The 18,786-nt window shown below is 43.8% G+C and overlaps 1 protein-coding gene across 2 annotated transcripts in view; it reads right to left on the bottom strand.

Annotated features, from left to right (window-relative positions):
- The window catches only part of LOC115156913 (receptor-type tyrosine-protein phosphatase N2), a 142,441-nt gene that overhangs the window by 10,377 nt on the left and 113,278 nt on the right, over window positions 1–18,786 (bottom strand). For both annotated transcript variants that reach the window (XM_029704735.1, XM_029704736.1), the window contains 4 exons: window positions 13,569–13,754; window positions 5,986–6,133; window positions 5,434–5,507; window positions 1,375–1,452 (listed from right to left, as the gene is read on the bottom strand). In XM_029704735.1, coding sequence (XP_029560595.1) covers window positions 1,375–1,452; window positions 5,434–5,507; window positions 5,986–6,133; window positions 13,569–13,754 — 486 coding nt within the window. The remainder of the gene's footprint in view (window positions 1–1,374; window positions 1,453–5,433; window positions 5,508–5,985; window positions 6,134–13,568; window positions 13,755–18,786) is intronic.

Raw genomic sequence — 18,786 nt, 5'->3', positions numbered from 1 at the left:
CTAGAAGAATAGAACTTCTAAATGCCTGACGATCATATTTAAACTGTCGTACCCCATCAGAACCCAAAATATAAGCCTGTTTTACTCCAATGTTTGTCAACAAGTTAAATGTAAACAAGCCCTATATAGCTTCAAAACATGGTTAAAACTAAATTGTGATGTGGATGGATGGTCATACCTTGGATCCATAAGTCTGTTAATGAATTAGAGAATGTTAACATTTCTCAAGCATCATCCCCTCAATGTGTTATAGCGTAACAGGGGCTGGGAGAACGGTTTGTTTTTGTTTCAACTGCTGACTGTCGCTTTAAGCCCATTGTACAACCCTCCCAATAACTACAGTTATAATGGTGCTGAATAAATGTGAAGTTACATCAAGGTTATTACGTGATTCTCCATTGAAAGTGCTTCTTACTCTAGGACTAGTCTTAATCTTTGTCCGGGAAACCAGCGCTTGATGATTGTAGAACATCATTCTTTTGGAATGGACACTTAAAAATACCCTCAGTTAAAGCCTGGACACGGAAGCTCTCTGAACTCTGAGTCGCCTTAATGACTATGGGAGAGGGGGAAAGAGACGGGGGAGAGAAAGGGGGTTAGAAAGAGAGAGGGAGAAAGAGGGAGCGAGAGACAGAGGGGGAGAGGGGAAGAGGAGAGAGGAAGAGATTGGGGGAAGGAGAGAGAGCGAGAGAGAGAGAGGGGGAGGGTTGAAGGACGGAGAGGGGAAGAAGGAGAGGGGGAGGGTAGAAGGACAGAGAGGGGAAGAAGGAGAAAGGGAGAGAGCGAGAGAGAGGGGGAGGGAGAGAGCTAAATAGAGGCGAAGAAGAGAAAGAGCTGCATCCTGTGTGGAGAGGGCCAGTGAATGGACAAGAGGGAGAAGATTAGTGAGGAGAGAGAGAGAGCCTCCATCCCCCTCTCCAACAGGGATTAGGCAGAGAAAGGGTCCAGGGACAGGGGGAGGCACCTACTTCAGTTGTCCTCATGCTGGGCCAGGCATTCCCTCCACTCAGTAGCACAATTCAAGTAGCATACTGGTGACAGAAGATGCATCGCAAATGGCGCCCTATTCCCTACATAGTGCCATTATCAGAGAGGTAGAATAATAATGAACCACTTTATCGATTGCATGAAATAATCAAATCTAATTCAAGACGACCTCCCTTTCTCTCCTAGCCTGACACAACCAGGTCTATCTGTATGTATAATGTATACTGATATTTGATTATCATTTGCAGATTGTGTAGCGGTATATATGGAGTCTATGGCGTCTACAAAAAGCACTTGTCTCCAGTTTGAATTACACTGCTAATAACACGGTTCCGTTCTTGTTAAAGACTGGAGAAGATATTGATTTTATGAGACAGAGGAGTGTACCTGCCAGAAATCAGACACCGTGGAGGGGAGAGGGCCTTGAGTCGCAATGTAGGCTGGGTTCCGTGGGTCGTGGTCCATCTGGGGAGAGAGAAAGAGAGTGAGAGAAAGAGAGTGAGAGAGAGAGAGAGCGAGAGAGAGAGCGAGAGAGGAAGAGAGAGAGAGGGGAAGAGAAAGGTTATTACTTAATTATTGATAAAGTACAGGACCACAAAGTTTACCCTCGTAGGTGCTTTGAGAAAGAATAATAATCTTAGACTGGGTCCCATCGAAAAATAGATCAAATCAAAATGTAAAACTAAATCATAATGAAACAACACAATCGGGTCCAATGAAAACTTCACAGAATCATTATCACATTGTAAAAAGCAATTTAACAATCTGTAAGAGCAATTTTAGCATAAGGCTGATTTAAAGTAACAGCCACAATGGCTGTAGAACAAGGACAATCAGAGTATTGCTGCTTGCTCTGCCCTTCCAAAGAAATAGTCTTGATGGCCAGTGAAGCGTTCAAGGTCTCTATTGGGCTAATGCAGGGTGCAAAACCATTCACCCTGGTTAACCAAATGTTTGTGGACGAATTCCTTTCTATGAATCTAAAATCCAAATGACGTCTTTTCTTCTTCTACGGTGCTTAAATCAACAAGGCTGCTGAACTCTCGCAAACTTGGAGTGCCAAGGAAATTGAAAAGAAGCGTGGGCCAGAAACGTGGGGCGAATGCGAGAATAGGTAAGTGACAGTCATACCTATTACCATGCAAATTGTATGGAAAATGTAATAATTGGATAGGCCAATTTAGCTGGAAGCAATTATGGGAGAAGACAGATAATTCCAAGGCTTGAACACACAAAATGGTCTTTAATAGTTTTCTGTTGCTTTATGAACTGAAATAATAAAATGTTTTAAATGAACTCAGGTTTGCGCAGAAGATTACACTTTTAACTTTAATTTATTAACTGCGGGAAGAAAAGAACAGTATTAACTAGCTAGATGTTTGAATTTCAATTAAAGTGGAAAAACTGTCACTGCAAAGTGCATTTGTTAAAGGATGGAGGAGAATAGACGGGCTGTAAATGGTAAAGTGCTTTTAAGTCATTTTCTCTAATTGTCAATGATGACAAATGCTAACAAGGAGTCAAACATTTTAGCTTTGGCCTTTAAAAAAAATCGAATAAAGAAATGCAACAAGCGTCTACTGTTTTATGCAATATCCTTGCTGGATGACTCGGCTGTCATTCGCTACATACTTCAGTCTGAGACTGCCATCATCGAAGTTGTTTGTGGTGACGTCAAAATGAGGGGTGTTGTACAAAACAAAGTTATCCGTGATTGGAACATCTCTAGCCAATTAAAGTATCCAAACCAATGACCAATTTTCAAAACGTCACTTGGGACCTATCAGACGGTCCGGAATGTATTTCCATCCTAGAAATCTTTGGGGAGGTCCTCAGATCCAGACTCATTGCTAAGAAGAAACTAACGTCCGCAACGATCTCCTTGGGGAGTATCTGATGCAACATAGAAACTGACTGTGTCCTTGGTAAATAAGAATTTGTTCTTAACTGACTTGCCTAGATAAATAAAGGTTAAATATAAAATGTTAAAATAGACTCAATACGGAGGCTCAGTGTAAAGTCTCTCAGAACACTCAGCACAGAGAGAAAGAGAGAGGGGGGAAGGAGAAAGAGAGAGAGAGGGAGGGGGAGGAAGAAGACTGAGTGTACGCATTCTTAGTGTACGTCTCTCTTCTCCCTCCCTCTCTCATTCTCTCTCTTTCTCTAGCTCCCTCTCTGTCGCTCTCACTCCCTCTGTTGTTCTCTCTTTTTCCTCTCTCTAATTTCTCTCTCTCTCACACATCCAAGTGTCTGCTGTCTCCCAACTGAGAGTTGGTGCTAATGACATTCTTGAGTGTGTTTCTTCCATTCAGCCGTCAGTAGGCTGAGGGGCTAATGCTGTTGATGGCTCTCCAGGAACCCATCCCAGTTTGGAGAGATAGATATATATATTTCTTTCTCTATCTATATATATCTATATAGAGAGAGAGAAAGAGAGAGAAATATATATATATATACAGAGAGAGAGAGAGAGAGAGAGAGACAGAGAGAGAGACAGAGAGAGAGGTTGAGCGAGAGACAGAGAGAAAGAGAGCGAGAGAGTGAGAGGGAAAGAGAGAAAGAGAGAGAGAGAGAAAGATTAGTCATTATTGGGACCTAATGAGGAGCAAGCAGCAACGCGACAGGCGTAATCATGGCTGTTTTGTTCTGCCCAGCCAGGGTCTGTGTTGCTGTAATTATCAGCCTTTCTTCCCTTCTGGCCGGTGGCTGTCGGTGGCAGTGGCGGTTATTGCAGAGCACTGCTCTGTCTCTGTCTGTCTGTCACCAACGCACCATGGGGGACCGAGGCTAATCAGGTAATTCACTGTGGTTCTGAGCCTCATTTCAGAGGTGTTTCAAAAGGTATTCAACGGGATTGAGAGAGGCAGACTCAGATGTTTTGTTCCCCATGCATTGCGAGGGGCTAGTAGTTAGGATCTGAAAGCGAGAGTCCATAAGACTAGCTAGAGCATCCTTAGAAACTCGACATACACTTCATCAACTTAAAACCAACAGGAGCACTGTACTGTAATGTCTTCAAAACAAAGCCATGCAATAATAGTTCAGGACGAATTAGCTTGAAGCCAGAGGTCCTACAGTAGAGAGAAGTAATAACAAGCTCTTTATGCTCCCATCACAAGGCAGTTACACAACTCTTATAATAATATCGTTTTAAGTTTTGCTTTAAGATTCACAGTGTTACTTTGCAGACAAACATTCTCCTGAGCGCCAACAACAGCGTTGTGCGCGTGGGCGAGTGAGGAAATCAAATTGCCAGAAGCAGAGGTATTTCTGTATAACTGGTTGTACCCATCATGCTTGTCAGTCGGTGTTTGGAAAAGGTTCTTCTGTTTAGTTGTGAGTCACATCCTGGCACCTTGGTGTGACGAAGCCTGGGATGCCACCGAAATGGAACCCGATTCCTTACATAGTGCACTACTTTTGAGATCCCTATGGGCCCTGGTCAAAAGAAGTGCCCTATAAAGGGAATAAGGGGCCATTTGGGACGCATCCCTGGATTTGAAATGCATAGTGTTCCTGCTTCTTTTAGTGGAATGCTTCTGGATCTGCCTCCAGGTTTGTTTTTTTACAACCGTTTTCAAATGGATATGCTCAGTTACTGAATTCACATGGTTCTTACTTCCCTCATTCTCTTACAAATGCTTGGTCATTGGACATTCATAGTTGAGTTACAGAACACTATTTTGCTCAAAACATCATTTGTTGATACTTAAGCAGGTGTAAAATACTGTATTTAGGCCTATACTCTGGATGTTTTCCAATAGGAAAAGTTAAATAAGCCTGATGGAAATAAATGCTTCAGTCCTCATCCTGATTTATTTCTTACTGTATGTATTTGCTTGTTTATGCTGGGTACTGCAATTCAGCTTTTAGCTGCCAATGTGTAATCGACTAAACCTGAATATACTGTACATTGAGTGTGGGCCAGCATGCCTGTGGAACACATGACCTGACGAAATGAGGCTGTTCTGAGGGCAAAAGGGGGGGGGGGGCAACTCAGGAATGTGTTCCTAATGTTTTGTACACTTAGTGTGCATATGCAACATCGAAACCCCCCAAAAAACTGCATAGCCGTGCCAAACAGTAAACAACAACACATACGCCAACATCATAGTCATTCAAGGTGAATAATAGTAATATCTCAGTTCTTTACACATCAACTGTGCTTTCAATAAAGAATAGGGTGAACCATTCATAGTACCCTTTCCCAAACTTCCCCATGTGAATATTCACACCTTATCTTATTTTGTATTGAAAAAATAATGTATATTAAATGCATGAAACGCAGCGTGTATAAGCAATACAAAGCATCTTAGTACAGCTAAGCAACCGGCGCATCAAATATTATATTGTAAAACACTGCTTTGCTTTTGTTTGTTCTAAATCCCTGTCGGGCTGACAGTACAGCACGCCACACCCTCAGTATAAAGCAGAAAATATACTTACAATTGGGCTGGCATTGATGTAATCTGAACTGCCTTGGCTGTTTTCAACCTTCAAGGTTATTCTTGAGTGATCATCTGAAATATGAAATGGAGGGATTATTGTACCAGCTGAACAAGGAGCAGGCACCCCACCCGGTCTGCCTGCAGTGTGTTCCACTGGAATACTGAAATCACCAAAACATCCTCAAACATAACCTTCAGCGTATCACTTAAACCTAAAGGAAACTCGCTCCATATATCATATAAAGTAGTCTCAGATGGGTGCAATTGACAGTAACATGATATCTAACAGCATTTTAAGACAGTACTTTAACTCAGAGGTCAGTCACCTATAATGCAGGGACAAATCAAAGTGCAAGATGAAGGTAAAGCCGTCTTAGGTCTGGAGAGCAGGAGAACTGCTCTCTATACCGCTGTGAGCATGGGTTCAAATCCCATTCACTGCTCTTTCAGCACACACTGTTCTACCTTTCCTCTGTATCCAATAAACATGGAAGAATATGGAAGGATTGGGACCGCCACACTCTATTAAAAGAAGAGAGAAATGACTCACAGGCCACCACAGCATTGGAGCGGTTCTTCTTTGTGTTCCCGGCCCCCAGGCCTGTAGTGGAGGCGTTGGGCTCAGCCTGGTACGCACACAGAGCCTCCCACTCCTTCTCCAGACGATTTTGGTTTTTCAGGTGGTCCTCCATGTATAACTAGGGAGGACAGAAAATATATGGATTCAATATGGATGAAATAACTATAGTTGTGCCCATCTTGTTTATCAGTTGGTGGGTATTCCTCCACAACGTAAGACTAGGGAGGGAAGACAACATTTATTTTCCATTTCATTTTGGCTTAGTCAATAACGACCTGACCAAGAAAAAGCCATGAAAAGCAAGATGTAGACACAATAAGGAGACTTGAAATATAGTATTCTTAATTCAGCAGGAGCATTTTATCGCAGACATTCTATTAATACTAGTCATGCAAACGTTTTGTGGCATTTGATTCCTATATGTGTGTGTCTTTATTAGAGGAGAAGTGAGCTCATAACCCAACCTCCTCCCATGTATTTATGGTCCTAGTCCTAGTCAAGAACAGGAATAGTTTCCTCTAAATGACAAGCCATTCAACCAAGACCATTACCTCTCCGACTCTATTCATAATTAAGTCAGGAGCACCGACTTTGATTAACTGCCGCTAATGAGATTGTCAAAGTTAAATGTGAAACATAGAACGTTTCAGCACTGGGACCATCAGGGTAGACAAGCTATTGTTCCTCTCTGTTGGAAGAGGACAGTTGGGCTGAGATAGTTGTTGGACATCACTGATGATCCAGGGTCGATACACACAAACAAGCATCTAACGCTCACCAGGAATATCTCTTTAACACAACACAAAAGAGCTTCCTAAAAGGACTCCTAGGCTACATCCCAAATGGCACACAATTCCCTACGTAGTACACTACTACCATACTGCCCATAGGGATCTGGTCAGAACAAAAGTGGTGCACTATATAAGGAATAGGGTGCCATTTGAGACAGCCCTAATGTCATTCTATTAATAACATAAGATTACAATGGGGAGAACATCATCTAGATTCATGGTGAGTACTTACAGAGGCTTAATGGACTTTCTCCTAACAGGATATATGGGGTATTTGTTGAAATAGAATCTGTCCTGGACAGATATCTTATCTGCATCCCAAATAGCGCACCTTGTGGTGCTAGGGAATAGGGTGCCATTTGGGACTCACACTTGACTGGATCCTCCTCACTATGATTGAAAAAGCGAAGCTCCTTAATGCAGCGTACAGGGATGATCAGCACTAGGTTCACCACACACACACACACACACACACACACACACACACACACACACACACACACAATTTAACAATGCTACATTAATCCCTGCCCACGCTATCCCAATACGTCCCGGCCTCCATATCATATCATATCAATACATATTACACTATGTGCTGACACACCAAACACAGTCTGGGAAACAGGCTCAATATTTTAGCAGGCCATGAATCCATGACCCTTCCTTGATTTAGCCCCTTATCGAATAGCACCTTCATCCTGCACTGTTACCCTACCCGGATAACCTCACCCCCCCCACCTCTACCCCTCCATCCCCTACCACTCCACCAGCCCTCCCAGGGCATCAGACAGCCACACTCTCCTCTGCGTTAATGCCAGAGTAATGGGGTTTTGTTCTGTGTAAAGGGATTATTGCAATCCAATCAGGAGGTGCTGAGATCACCATGTGTCAGGCAAACACTGGCTAATCCCTTTACTGCTGGGTTTACAGCTGCCAAAAGGTGCTCAATAAAATCAGAATGAAATAACGCTCGATGAGGAGCTAGCGCTCAGCTCAGGGCCGTTGATGACGTCGTGGCAGGGCTAGAGCCTCATAATGAACTAGACTAGAGCACCTGGGTGAGAGATGACGTCGTGGCAGGGCTAGAGCCTCATAATGAACTAGACTAGAGCACCTGGGTGAGAGATGACGTCGTGGCAGGGCTAGAGCCTCATAATGAACTAGACTAGAGCACCTGGGTGAGAGATGACGTCGTGGCAGGGCTAGAGCCTCATAATGAACTAGACTAGAGCACCTGGGTGAGAGATGACGTCGTGGCAGGGCTAGAGCCTCATAATGAACTAGACTAGAGCACCTGGGTGAGAGAAGACGTCGTGGCAGGGCTAGAGCCTCATAATGAACTAGACTAGAGCACCTGGGTGAGAGATGACGTCGTGGCAGGGCTAGAGCCTCATAATGAACTAGACTAGAGCACCTGGGTGAGAGATGACGTCGTGGCAGGGCTAGAGCCTCATAATGAACTAGACTAGAGCACCTGGGTGAGAGATGACGTCGTGGCAGGGCTAGAGCCTCATAATGAACTAGACTAGAGCACCTGGGTGAGAGATGACGTCGTGGCAGCGCTTGAGCCTCATAATGAACTAGACTAGAGCACCTGGGTGAGAGATGACGTCGTGGCAGCGCTAGAGCCTCATAATGAACTAGACTAGAGCACCTGGGTGAGAGATGACGTCGTGGCAGCGCTAGAGCCTCATAATGAACTAGACTAGAGCACCTGGGTGAGAGATGACGTCGTGGCAGGGCTAGAGCCTCATAATGAACTAGACTAGAGCACCTGGGTGAGAGATGACGTCGTGGCAGCGCTAGAGCCTCATAATGAACTAGACTAGAGCACCTGGGTGAGAGATGACGTCGTGGCAGGGCTAGAGCCTCATAATGAACTAGACTAGAGCACCTGGGTGAGAGATGACGTCGTGGCAGGGCTAGAGCCTCATAATGAACTAGACTAGAGCACCTGGGTGAGAGATGACGTCGTGGCAGCGCTAGAGCCTCATAATGAACTAGACTAGAGCACCTGGGTGAGAGATGACGTCGTGGCAGCGCTAGAGCCTCATAATGAACTAGACTAGAGCACCTGGGTGAGAGAAGGACACGTGCACATAGGAGCTGCTTGGTTTTACACCAACTGGATGTGTCACAAGTGGCACCGTATGGCCATCAAAAGGAGTGCAGTACATAGGGACTAGGGTGCCGTTTGGGACACAGACACGGAGGTGCCAGGAAAGGGACGGGAACAACTGTGTACAACTGCAGCATCACAAACTACGGTGAGGAAGCTGCAGCATCACATGACGCTAACAACACCATTATAATAAGGCCACTTTTCTTCGTACTGGTTTAAGCTCGTATGGGATGCGTCCCAAACAGCACTCTATTTCCTATACCGTGCACTACTTTCGAACAGGGTCCCATCAAAAGGACTGCATGACAAAGGGAATGGGATGCCATTTGGGACATAGCCATGGAATAGCGGGTATCACGGAAGATTAAGACCTTTTACTCCTGAACACATGGTGCTTTCCAGCATGAACGCTCCCTGTCCTGTATTAAAGTGATTAAACAGCATATTTCTTCATATTTGGCACGCACGTTGTGCCTGCAAAATGGTGGTGTAAATCAACACTCCAAATTACACCACACCCACACACCCTCACATAATACACTCAGCTATCTTCTAAATAACTTCCCACTCGGCAGCTTCGCAAATCCCTAATCTCTATAGACTCCACGCAGTATAATCTAGAACAATTACTGGGCCAGCAACAAAAGACAAGATAATGTGCTTTATATATAGAGTATGTTCATCTGCTTAAGACATAGCCAAGTCTCTGTATGAAGTCAGATTCTGAACAAGTACCATGGGACAAAGTAATACATTAACATAGATAAGATGGTGCAAGGCAATTCTCTAATACAAATCAGTCGGGTATCATGATGGAGTGGGATTTGAAGCATTACAGGCAATTACCTTGGGGTGAATAAACCTAGTAAGCAATCAGGTTTTTTTTCTGAACCCCAGAATATGAATCACTCTACTACGTACTGTAGCGTAAGTGTGAAGCTTGGACTGCTGGTACTGACGACATGTTTGTCTCTCTGCACTGCCTGTGATAACTCAATATGAGCCCTCAGATGGTTGTTCAGCTCTGACTCTGGTCATATAATATGACAGAGGAAACTACTCAGAACATCCACTGTGGCTAGATTAACACTTTTCAGAAAGAGCCCAGAACATAGGAAAAGAACAGAAGAGGGAAACATCAACACTACTCAATCATAAAGTTGGCAGATGGATCACAGTAACAGTTGTTGTTGTTGAGGGTGGAAGAAATAGGATGGAAGAGGAGAGAGGAGAGGAGAAGAGAGAGAGGAGAGGAGAAGAGAGAGAGGAGAGGAGAAGAGAGAGAGAGGGGAGAGATGAAAAAGGAAAGAAGAGAGGAGAGAGAGGGGAGAGATGAAAGAGGATAGAAGAGAGGAGAGAGAGGGGAGAGATGAAAGAGGATAGAAGAGAGGAGAGAGATGAAAGAGGAAAGGAGGAGAAGAGTGAAGGAGAAGAGTGAAGAGAGATGAGGAGAGAGAAGAGGAGAGAGAGATGAGGAGAGAGAGATAAGAAGAGAGAGATGAGGAGAGTAAGATGAGAAGAGAGAGATGAGGAGAGAGAGATGAGGAGAGAGAGAAGAGTAATAAATAAAAACTCAAAAAAGAGCAATTAAGTTTTGGAAACATCTAAAATACAGTGACCCCCTCTCATATCATTACCAAGCCCTGCAATGCCAAGAGCTGGTCCTGGGGCTGAGTTCACAAACCTGTTCTACTAACACACTGAAGCCTCAGGACCAGAACATCCAATCAATCAGAATAAAACAAATTACGACACAATCAAAACAAAACTACATTGCTTATTGGGAAACACAAGCACAAAGCAAAATGCAGTGCTATCTGGCCCTAAATCGACAGTACACCGTGGCTAACTATTAGACCATGGTTACTGATCTAAACCTTAGAAAAACCTTGAAAGTACAGGCTCAGTGAGCACAGCCTTGCCATTGAGAAGGGTAGACACAGGAAAACCTGGCTCCCTGTAGAGGAAAGGCTGTGCAACCACTGCACAACAGCAGAACCTGAGACAGAGCTGCATTTCCTGACAAAATGTCAAAAATATAAAACACTTAAAGAGTGTAATTTCCCCAAATCTAAAACCCTTATTCAAGGTTTCAAAGACCTCTCTGATGAGGATAGGCTACCCGTCCTGTTGGGGGAGGACGCAGAGAGCTGTGGGTTGGCAGCGCACTACATTGCTGCCTGCCATAAGATGAGGGACAGTGTCTGACAGACCAATCAACCTGCACATGTCCTCTACTATATGCTTATTGTTAATGTTTAATGTATGGCTATTTTGACCCTTGGTTATTGTTGTTAATTTTTGACAATTTTGATTCTTATTATTTTCATATTGTAAATATTCAAAGTAAGCTTTAGCAATATGTACATTGTTACGTCATGCCAATAAAGCAAATTTAATTGAATTGAAGATGAGAGAGATGAGAAGAGAGAGATGAGGAGAGAGAGAGAGACGAGAAGAGAGAGAGAGATGAGAGAGATGAGGAGAGAAGAGATGAGGAGAGAGAGAAGAGGAGAGATAGATGAGACGAGAGAGATGAGATGAGGAGAGAGAAGAGAGGAGAGAGAAATGAGGAGAGAAAGATGAGAGAGAGATGAGGAGAGAGAGATGAGGAGAGAGAGAAGAGTAATAAATAAAAACTCAAAAAAGAGCAATTAGGTTTTGGAAACATCTAAAATACAGTGACCCCCTCTCATATCATTACCAAGCCCTGCAATGCCAAGAGCTGCAATCCCAAGAGAGATGAGGAGAGAGAGAAGAGAGATGAGAAGAGAGATGAGAAGAGAGATGAGGAGAGAGAGATGAGGAGAGAGAGAGATGAGAAGAGATGAGGAGAGAGAGAGATGAGAAGAGAGAGATGAGAGAGAAGAGAGAGAGATGAGTAGAGAGATGAGAAGAGAGAAGAGAGAGATGAGTAGAGAGATGAGAAGAGAGAAGAGAGAGAGATGAGGGGAGAGAGATGAGAAGAGAGAGATGAGGAGAGAAAGATGAGAGAGAAGAGAGAGAGATGAGTAGAGAGATGAGAAGAGAGAAGAGAGAGAGATGAGTAGAGAGATGAGAAGAGAGAAGAGAGAGAGATGAGGGGAGAGAGATGAGAAGAGAGAGATGAGGAGAGAGAGATGAGGAGAGAGAGAGAGGAGAGAGAGATGAAAAGAGAGATGAGAAGAGAGAGATGAGGAGAGAGAGATGATAAGAGAGAGATGAGGAGAGAGAGAAGAGAGGAGAGAGAGATGAGGAGAGAAAGATGAGAGAGATGAGGAGAGAGAAGAGAGAGATGATAAGAGAGAGATGAGGAGAGAGAGAAGAGGAGAGAGAGATGAGGAGAGAGAGATGAGGAGAGAGAGATGAGGAGAGAGAGATGAGGAGAGAGAGAAGAGGAGAGAGAGAAGAGGAGAGAGAGATGAGGAGAGAGAGAGAGAGATGAGGATAGAGAGATGAGGAGAGAGAGAAGAGAGAGATGAGAAGAGAGAGATAAGAAGAGAGAGATGAGGAGAGAGAGATGATAAGAGAGATGAGGAGAGAGAGATGAGAAGAGAGAGAAGAGGAGAGAGAGAAGAGGAGAGAGAGAAGAGGAGAGAGAGATGAGGAGAGAGAGAAGAGGAGAGAGAGATGAGGAGAGAGAGAGAGAGATGAGGATAGAGAGATGAGGAGAGAGAGAAGAGAGAGATGAGAAGAGAGAGATAAGAAGAGAGAGATGAGGAGAGAGAGATGAGGAGAGAGAGATGAGGAGAGAGAGATGATAAGAGAGATGAGGAGAGAGAGATGAGAAGAGAGAGATGAGAAGAGAGAGACGAGGAGAGAGAGACGAGAGAGGGGGTAGGAGAGAAGAGAGGAGATTCATGGCAGAAGAAGAGAGAGGAGTGGGAGCGTGCCCCTGGACCTCCCCCAGTCTCATGCAGATTGTGATGAAGCAGGGCATTTAGAATGATGGAGGGGGTGGGGCACAGCCGGGGGTGGGAGGGCGGGAAGCGTGGCTCACGCCTCATGGGTCATTTCCTTTCATTTCCCTGGCCTGGCTCCAATATATACCAACCAACCATAGCCAGCCGCAGTCTGATGAACAGTGAACAGTCTCTCTCCAGTGACGGCCTCGTGGCTTACTTCATTCTCATATTTCAACTGCCGTACGTAGGAGGAAGGGACAAACAATTTGGCCAATCTGTAGATAACGTGCTCAGTTGAGTAGCAGCAGACATTACTATCTGTTGCCAGGGAGCTGTCCAAGCGACTGAAGCTCACAGAGCTTTCTCTCACCTTACACTGCTGCTCCATTCAGAGGGCCGACCGGTCTCATATATATTCCTTGTGTAAATCTCAGGGGCAATTAAGAGCTTCATGCCTATTGAACACATCCCAGGGCCCTTCAATCACATATTGTGAGGAGCGTGTAATGCATGTGGATAGAGCTATGTGGAGAACAGATATACACTGCAATTACAATGGTAGACACAGTTATTCACAATCAATGAACATTTGAATATGTGGGAAGAGAAGACGTGGAAGGAGCCTGCTCATAGAAATGTGGGTGTAAGGTGAGAGAGAGAGATGGAAATAGAAAGACAGATGGAGAAAGGTAGAGAGAGAGAGAGAAACACAGACAGACAGTGATAGGGTGAGTCAGTAGTGGTACGGATGTTTACCAGGATCATGTGACCAGTGGAGATGTCCATGTTAGAGTGGACGGGTTCCTCAGACCAGGAGGAGGTGGAGCTTCGTGCCGAGGGGCTGACGATGGGCCCCCCGTCGCCGAACTGGGGCGCCACACTGTGCATCGGCTCCGGACGCTCTGCCGGCTGCTTGACCGACATCCGCTGACGACACAGTTCCTAGGAAGGGAGGAGGAACACAGGCACAGTTACAAAGTTAACTAACGAATATGTTCTTTTGAGATACAGGTTTTTCATACGCTAATGTTTCTTAAGACCTGCCATTACAAAACAATGGGTTTTCTTTTGGTTTCTGATGGTATACATTACAGTGATTATTATTAGGCTGTTTCAAATGTAGACGGAAGGCTGCTTCTTGAATGAGGTTCTAGTGTTACTGACCATCTCCAAGGAAAAGGCAACCGTCACTAAAGTCATATCACTGTCATGCACTACCTCGGTGTGCACATTCACAACCAATGGGGATTTGACTGCTGTATTATAATGTGTGATAATGCGCACGTTAACATTTACAGTTTGCATACTATCAGCGTCAACGAAATACCAAAGGCTTACTATACAAAAGGCCTTCTGTAGAATAATTGGAGTATTTTTGTATTCCAGCACGGTTTCAAACTGCTATTTCAGTAATACTGAAATATTATTCGAGAAATACTTAAGTAATACTGAAACACTTAGAACATTTACTCCATGAGTTCAAATGATAATTTTTCTTAGTCACGGCTGAATGAGGATATCTGTTGGGGAGCAGCGATCTAACGCAGCTGGGGAGGTAGCCTAGCGAAGGTCAGAGGACGTCTAGCTACACATGCTCCAGTCATTAGGAGAACGATAACAATGATTAACACTGGCTGTGAGTGACATCACAAGCAATTTCATTACAGTTGATATCTTATCTCACTATTTATCCTTATCCTCCCTGTGACATTGATCCGCTGGCTGTCCAAGCCATAACCATGGCAATTAGGTCTGTCTTTGTTTTACCAGCACCCATTCCCTCAGTACCATTCACTGGAAAGAGTATATGGTGTGCTACCACTCTGGTTCAGTTTAAGTACATAAAAGATCATTATAGAAAAATATACAAAACAAATACAGGTATCCAGCCCATCATATTTCCAATCTATTAACATGCTATAAGTCGAGTAGCTTATAACCACTCAATTCTACAAGATCTGCCTGCCTGCCTGCCTGCCTGCCTGCCTGCCCGCCTGCCCTCCTGCCTGCCTGCCTGCCTGCCTGCCTGCCCTCCTGCCTGCCCGCCTGCCTGCCTTTCCCAGCAGCCACCAGGAAAGGCCTGCCTCTCCTCTCCCCCATCCCTCTGCTACAGCCCCATTCCAGACAGCCAGACAGCCGCACCATTACCACAGGCTCTAACATTCACATTCCAACAACTCTACAGGGTGGACTTGGTGGTTACCACCATCAGTCCTAATTAAAAAGGCCCCATGTAAAAATGGCCTCCCCTGAGATGTTCAATTAGCTGCCTGCTAAAAACCCAAATGAAACAGACGAGGAGGAAAAAGAAAAACGTTCCACCAAGGTCGGGTTTAAATTAAATAAGACCTATTTACAGCTTTAGTATGGCACTGCCCAGGCCAAGGAGAAATGAACAGCGCTGTGTCCCAAATAGCACCATATTCCCTATATAGTGTATTACAGGGTTTTTTCAGAGCCTTGTCAAAAGCAGTGCACTATGTAGGTCAGAGTCTGGTCAAAAGTAGTGCCCTATGTAGGGAATAGGGTGCCATTTGGGATGCTCCCCTGGTGTCAGTCTGTTATACTGTATATGGTTGAGCTCTATGTTATATTGCAGGATTTGGAGAAATTCTGAAAACAAAAAGCCTGGATTGATAGATAAATCTGTTCTCCGATGTGTGAGCCTGAGACAGACGTTGGAACAGTTGTCAGATGTTACATTATTCAATCCTTCAACTGATGTTTGAAAACAAGCTATGAATGTGTTATCTAATATTTCTCACACGAAAATCTGGAATTTAACACAGATTTTTTGTCAAAGTTTACCTTGTAAAAATCGATTAGATGATGGAAATGTGTTCCAAAGCGTTTGGTTCAGATGATACAGAACGCACTAGCTAGCTCACAAAATAAAGTCTGGCCTGACATAAAATAATATCATTATCTTCTATCAATTGATTTCAAATACACAGACAGAAAGACACAAGAGCCCTATGAGTCACTAAATAGGGAATAAGGTACCATTTGGGAAGCAACCATATACCATAATGGGCAGTGGGAGTGTCTGTGAAGAGTGGCCAGTGGAGGCGAGCTTCTGATCTCGGTAAACCCAGTCTTGCGTAATTGGTCAGAAGCTCGATTAAGTTCTGGGTCCATACGTGTTACGAGAAGAGATAGAATGAGGATCGGAACCAGAACAAAGTGCTCCACCCTCTCTCTTTGCAAGTTACAGGCAAATCTTTGGGCCAAATGTCCCCTCCCCTTCTGAAATTCGAAAGATGCTAACTCCTGCGAAATCGTGATTCTTCCAAATAACCAGTGCTGAAAATCCAAAAATCCCAACTAAATTGACCGATCAATGTGATTTTTTTCTATTGAATAAAAGCTTCTTAATTGTTTTCAACACCTTATGCGCATTGCATAGACGGGCGGGTTGCTTAGCAACCAAACCGATGCGCGTGCATCTTTGGCGGCAAAACAGACAAGGTTGTAAACTATATTTAGTCACCAAATGTTTATTGAAAACGTTTAAAAAAATGCACAATACATCAATACAGTTGTTGATTAGCTAGCTAGGGAATTTTATGTATTAGCATAGCTGTGACATAAGTCACCTCAAAACAAGACATGGTATCAAGAACAATATACAAGTAACTGAAACAAACCTACGATTCCCTACATGGCAGCTATCTGACTGTTCAGAATCATAAAAACACACGGCCTTCTGCCTCTGCAACCAACTTCATTTCTTGATTTACAGGGAATTGGTTTCATTGCTTTAGAAATGTGGAAATTCAAAAGTGAAAAATATATACGCGGAACAAGATTAAACAATGGGTTGTATTTACATTAAATATTACTTTGTATTTATGTTATTTACTAGGCTTTGCCCATGTGCTAAAACAAAGGCCCTCTGACTCAATATGGGGGAGGGAAGAAAGAAAGAAAGAAAGAAAGAAAGAAAGAAAGAAAGAGAGAGAGAGAGAGAGAGAGAAAGGTTGAGCGAGAGACAGAGAGAAAGAGAGCGAGAGAGAGAAAGAGAGAGAGAGAGAGAGAGAAAGGTTGAGCGAGAGACAGACAGAAAGAGAGCAAGAGAAAGAAAGAGAGAGAGAGAGAGAGAGAAAGGTTGAGCGAGAGACAGAGAGAAAGAGAGCGAGAGAGAGAGAGAGAGAGAGAGAGAGAGAGAGAGAGAGAGAGACAGAGAGAAAGAGAGCGAGAGAGAGAGAGAGGCGGAAGGCCAGAGAGGGATAACATAAACCTCAGTAGACTGTTCAGCAGTGTGGCAGGCAGTTCCCGTGTTTCTCTTGGAAATCCAGGGGACTAGAGACTGGCTGACAGACAGGCATCATCCACAATATAGGGACGGCAGGCAGCCTGTCAATCAAGCTTTTCTCTTTCAGTGTCAACCAGTTGAACATCATATTTTCATATCACAGGACAATATGGCTGACAACTTAGAGACGCTGAGACCTAAGGCATAGAGATTTCTGTGATATATATAAGCTGGTAGTACACTGTGGGGGTATGTTGTGTGTGTGTGTGTGTGTGTGTGTGACCATGGCCTCAGAATCTCAGACAGACGCACCCAGGGCCTGGGTCATTAGCATGCAGTGAGGATGTGAGGATGTAAGTGTGACTCAGTGATGTGTGTGTGTAGTACGGTCGTCAAACTGCGCGCTGCTACCCTTCTGGTTTAATTGCATGTAGCTTTAAAGAGTCCCCTGCTCCCTTGTGCTGGGCCAGCGCGCGCACACACACACACACACACACACACACACACACACACACACACACACACACACACACACACACACACACACACACACACACACACAGTTCAGTCAAGGGAATCCATCTATATATCCTTAGGATGGATGCTACACAGCTTCTATGAGAGTATAACACAGCAGCAAAGGGATAATAACAGAGCATTGTATTGTAATTTCAGGTGTAGTATGTTAGTGAAATAACTTAATATCAAAATGTACAATATTTGCATCGGTTTTAGTTGCATGGCCAAAGTGGTAAATGCCTTAGGAAAAGCTACTGACTCTTAATCAAAGACTGTAAAGGCCCAGTAAACATCAATTAAGTGGAAATGTGCAGGAGCCCAGCAGTAAGTGGATTATGAAAAATATTTAAGACTAATGAAACTATCCAGCCACCTTGTTGGTCAATATGAAATACATCCAAATATGTCACAGTCAAATAAAATATATTTGAAAGTAGAATGAAACATTAAAGTTGAATACCCTAGCTAGTATTATTTATACATATTAGAATGACTTGAGGACAGCACCTAAAGTACTGTGAAATGTAAGTACCAAAGAGAAGGGCTGTGGCCCTGCTCATTCTAAAATGAATGCTCACAGGACCACTCTCATTTAAAAAGATCAGGGAAAATGGTCAGTGGCAGAAATTTCTATCTAATTCTTTGCTTAAAAGGGACTTAATATTGGATTCTATAAATTGAATTTCACACCTGGACTTTCAGGCCGTAGGATAATTACACCTGTTAGAGAGGGGAATTGAAAGGACTACCAGCACAGACAGACAATGCCACCCGCAAACCTGTTGGGTTCATATCGTTTTCCATTTTCCAAATTCCCAAACACTCAAAAAGGAATGGAAGAAATGCATACTACTCTACAAATGAAAAATGAAATGAAAAATGAAAAAGTCAAATACATACATAAATTACACCACAGGTAGATAAACAAGTGTAACACAGTTTGGTGGCACCTTAATTGGGGAGGATGGTCTCGTGGTAATGGCTGGAGCAGAATAGTTGCAATGGTATCAAATACCATGTGTTTGATGCCATTCCATTTGCTCCGTTCCAGCCATTAATATGAGCCATCCTCCCCTCACCAGCCTCCTGTGAAGTGTACACAACATACACTCAAAACAATTGAACAGACTTGGATTGTCATCTGTATTTTTTGGTGTGCGTCCCAAATGAACCACTATTTCCTATATAGTGCACTACTTT

This window comes from Salmo trutta, chromosome 21 (assembly GCF_901001165.1).
Source record: "Salmo trutta chromosome 21, fSalTru1.1, whole genome shotgun sequence".
Taxonomy (NCBI): Eukaryota; Metazoa; Chordata; class Actinopteri; order Salmoniformes; family Salmonidae; genus Salmo; species Salmo trutta.
The sequence above is the reverse complement of the archived record's forward strand: the minus strand, read 5'-3'. Positions and strand labels throughout refer to the sequence as shown.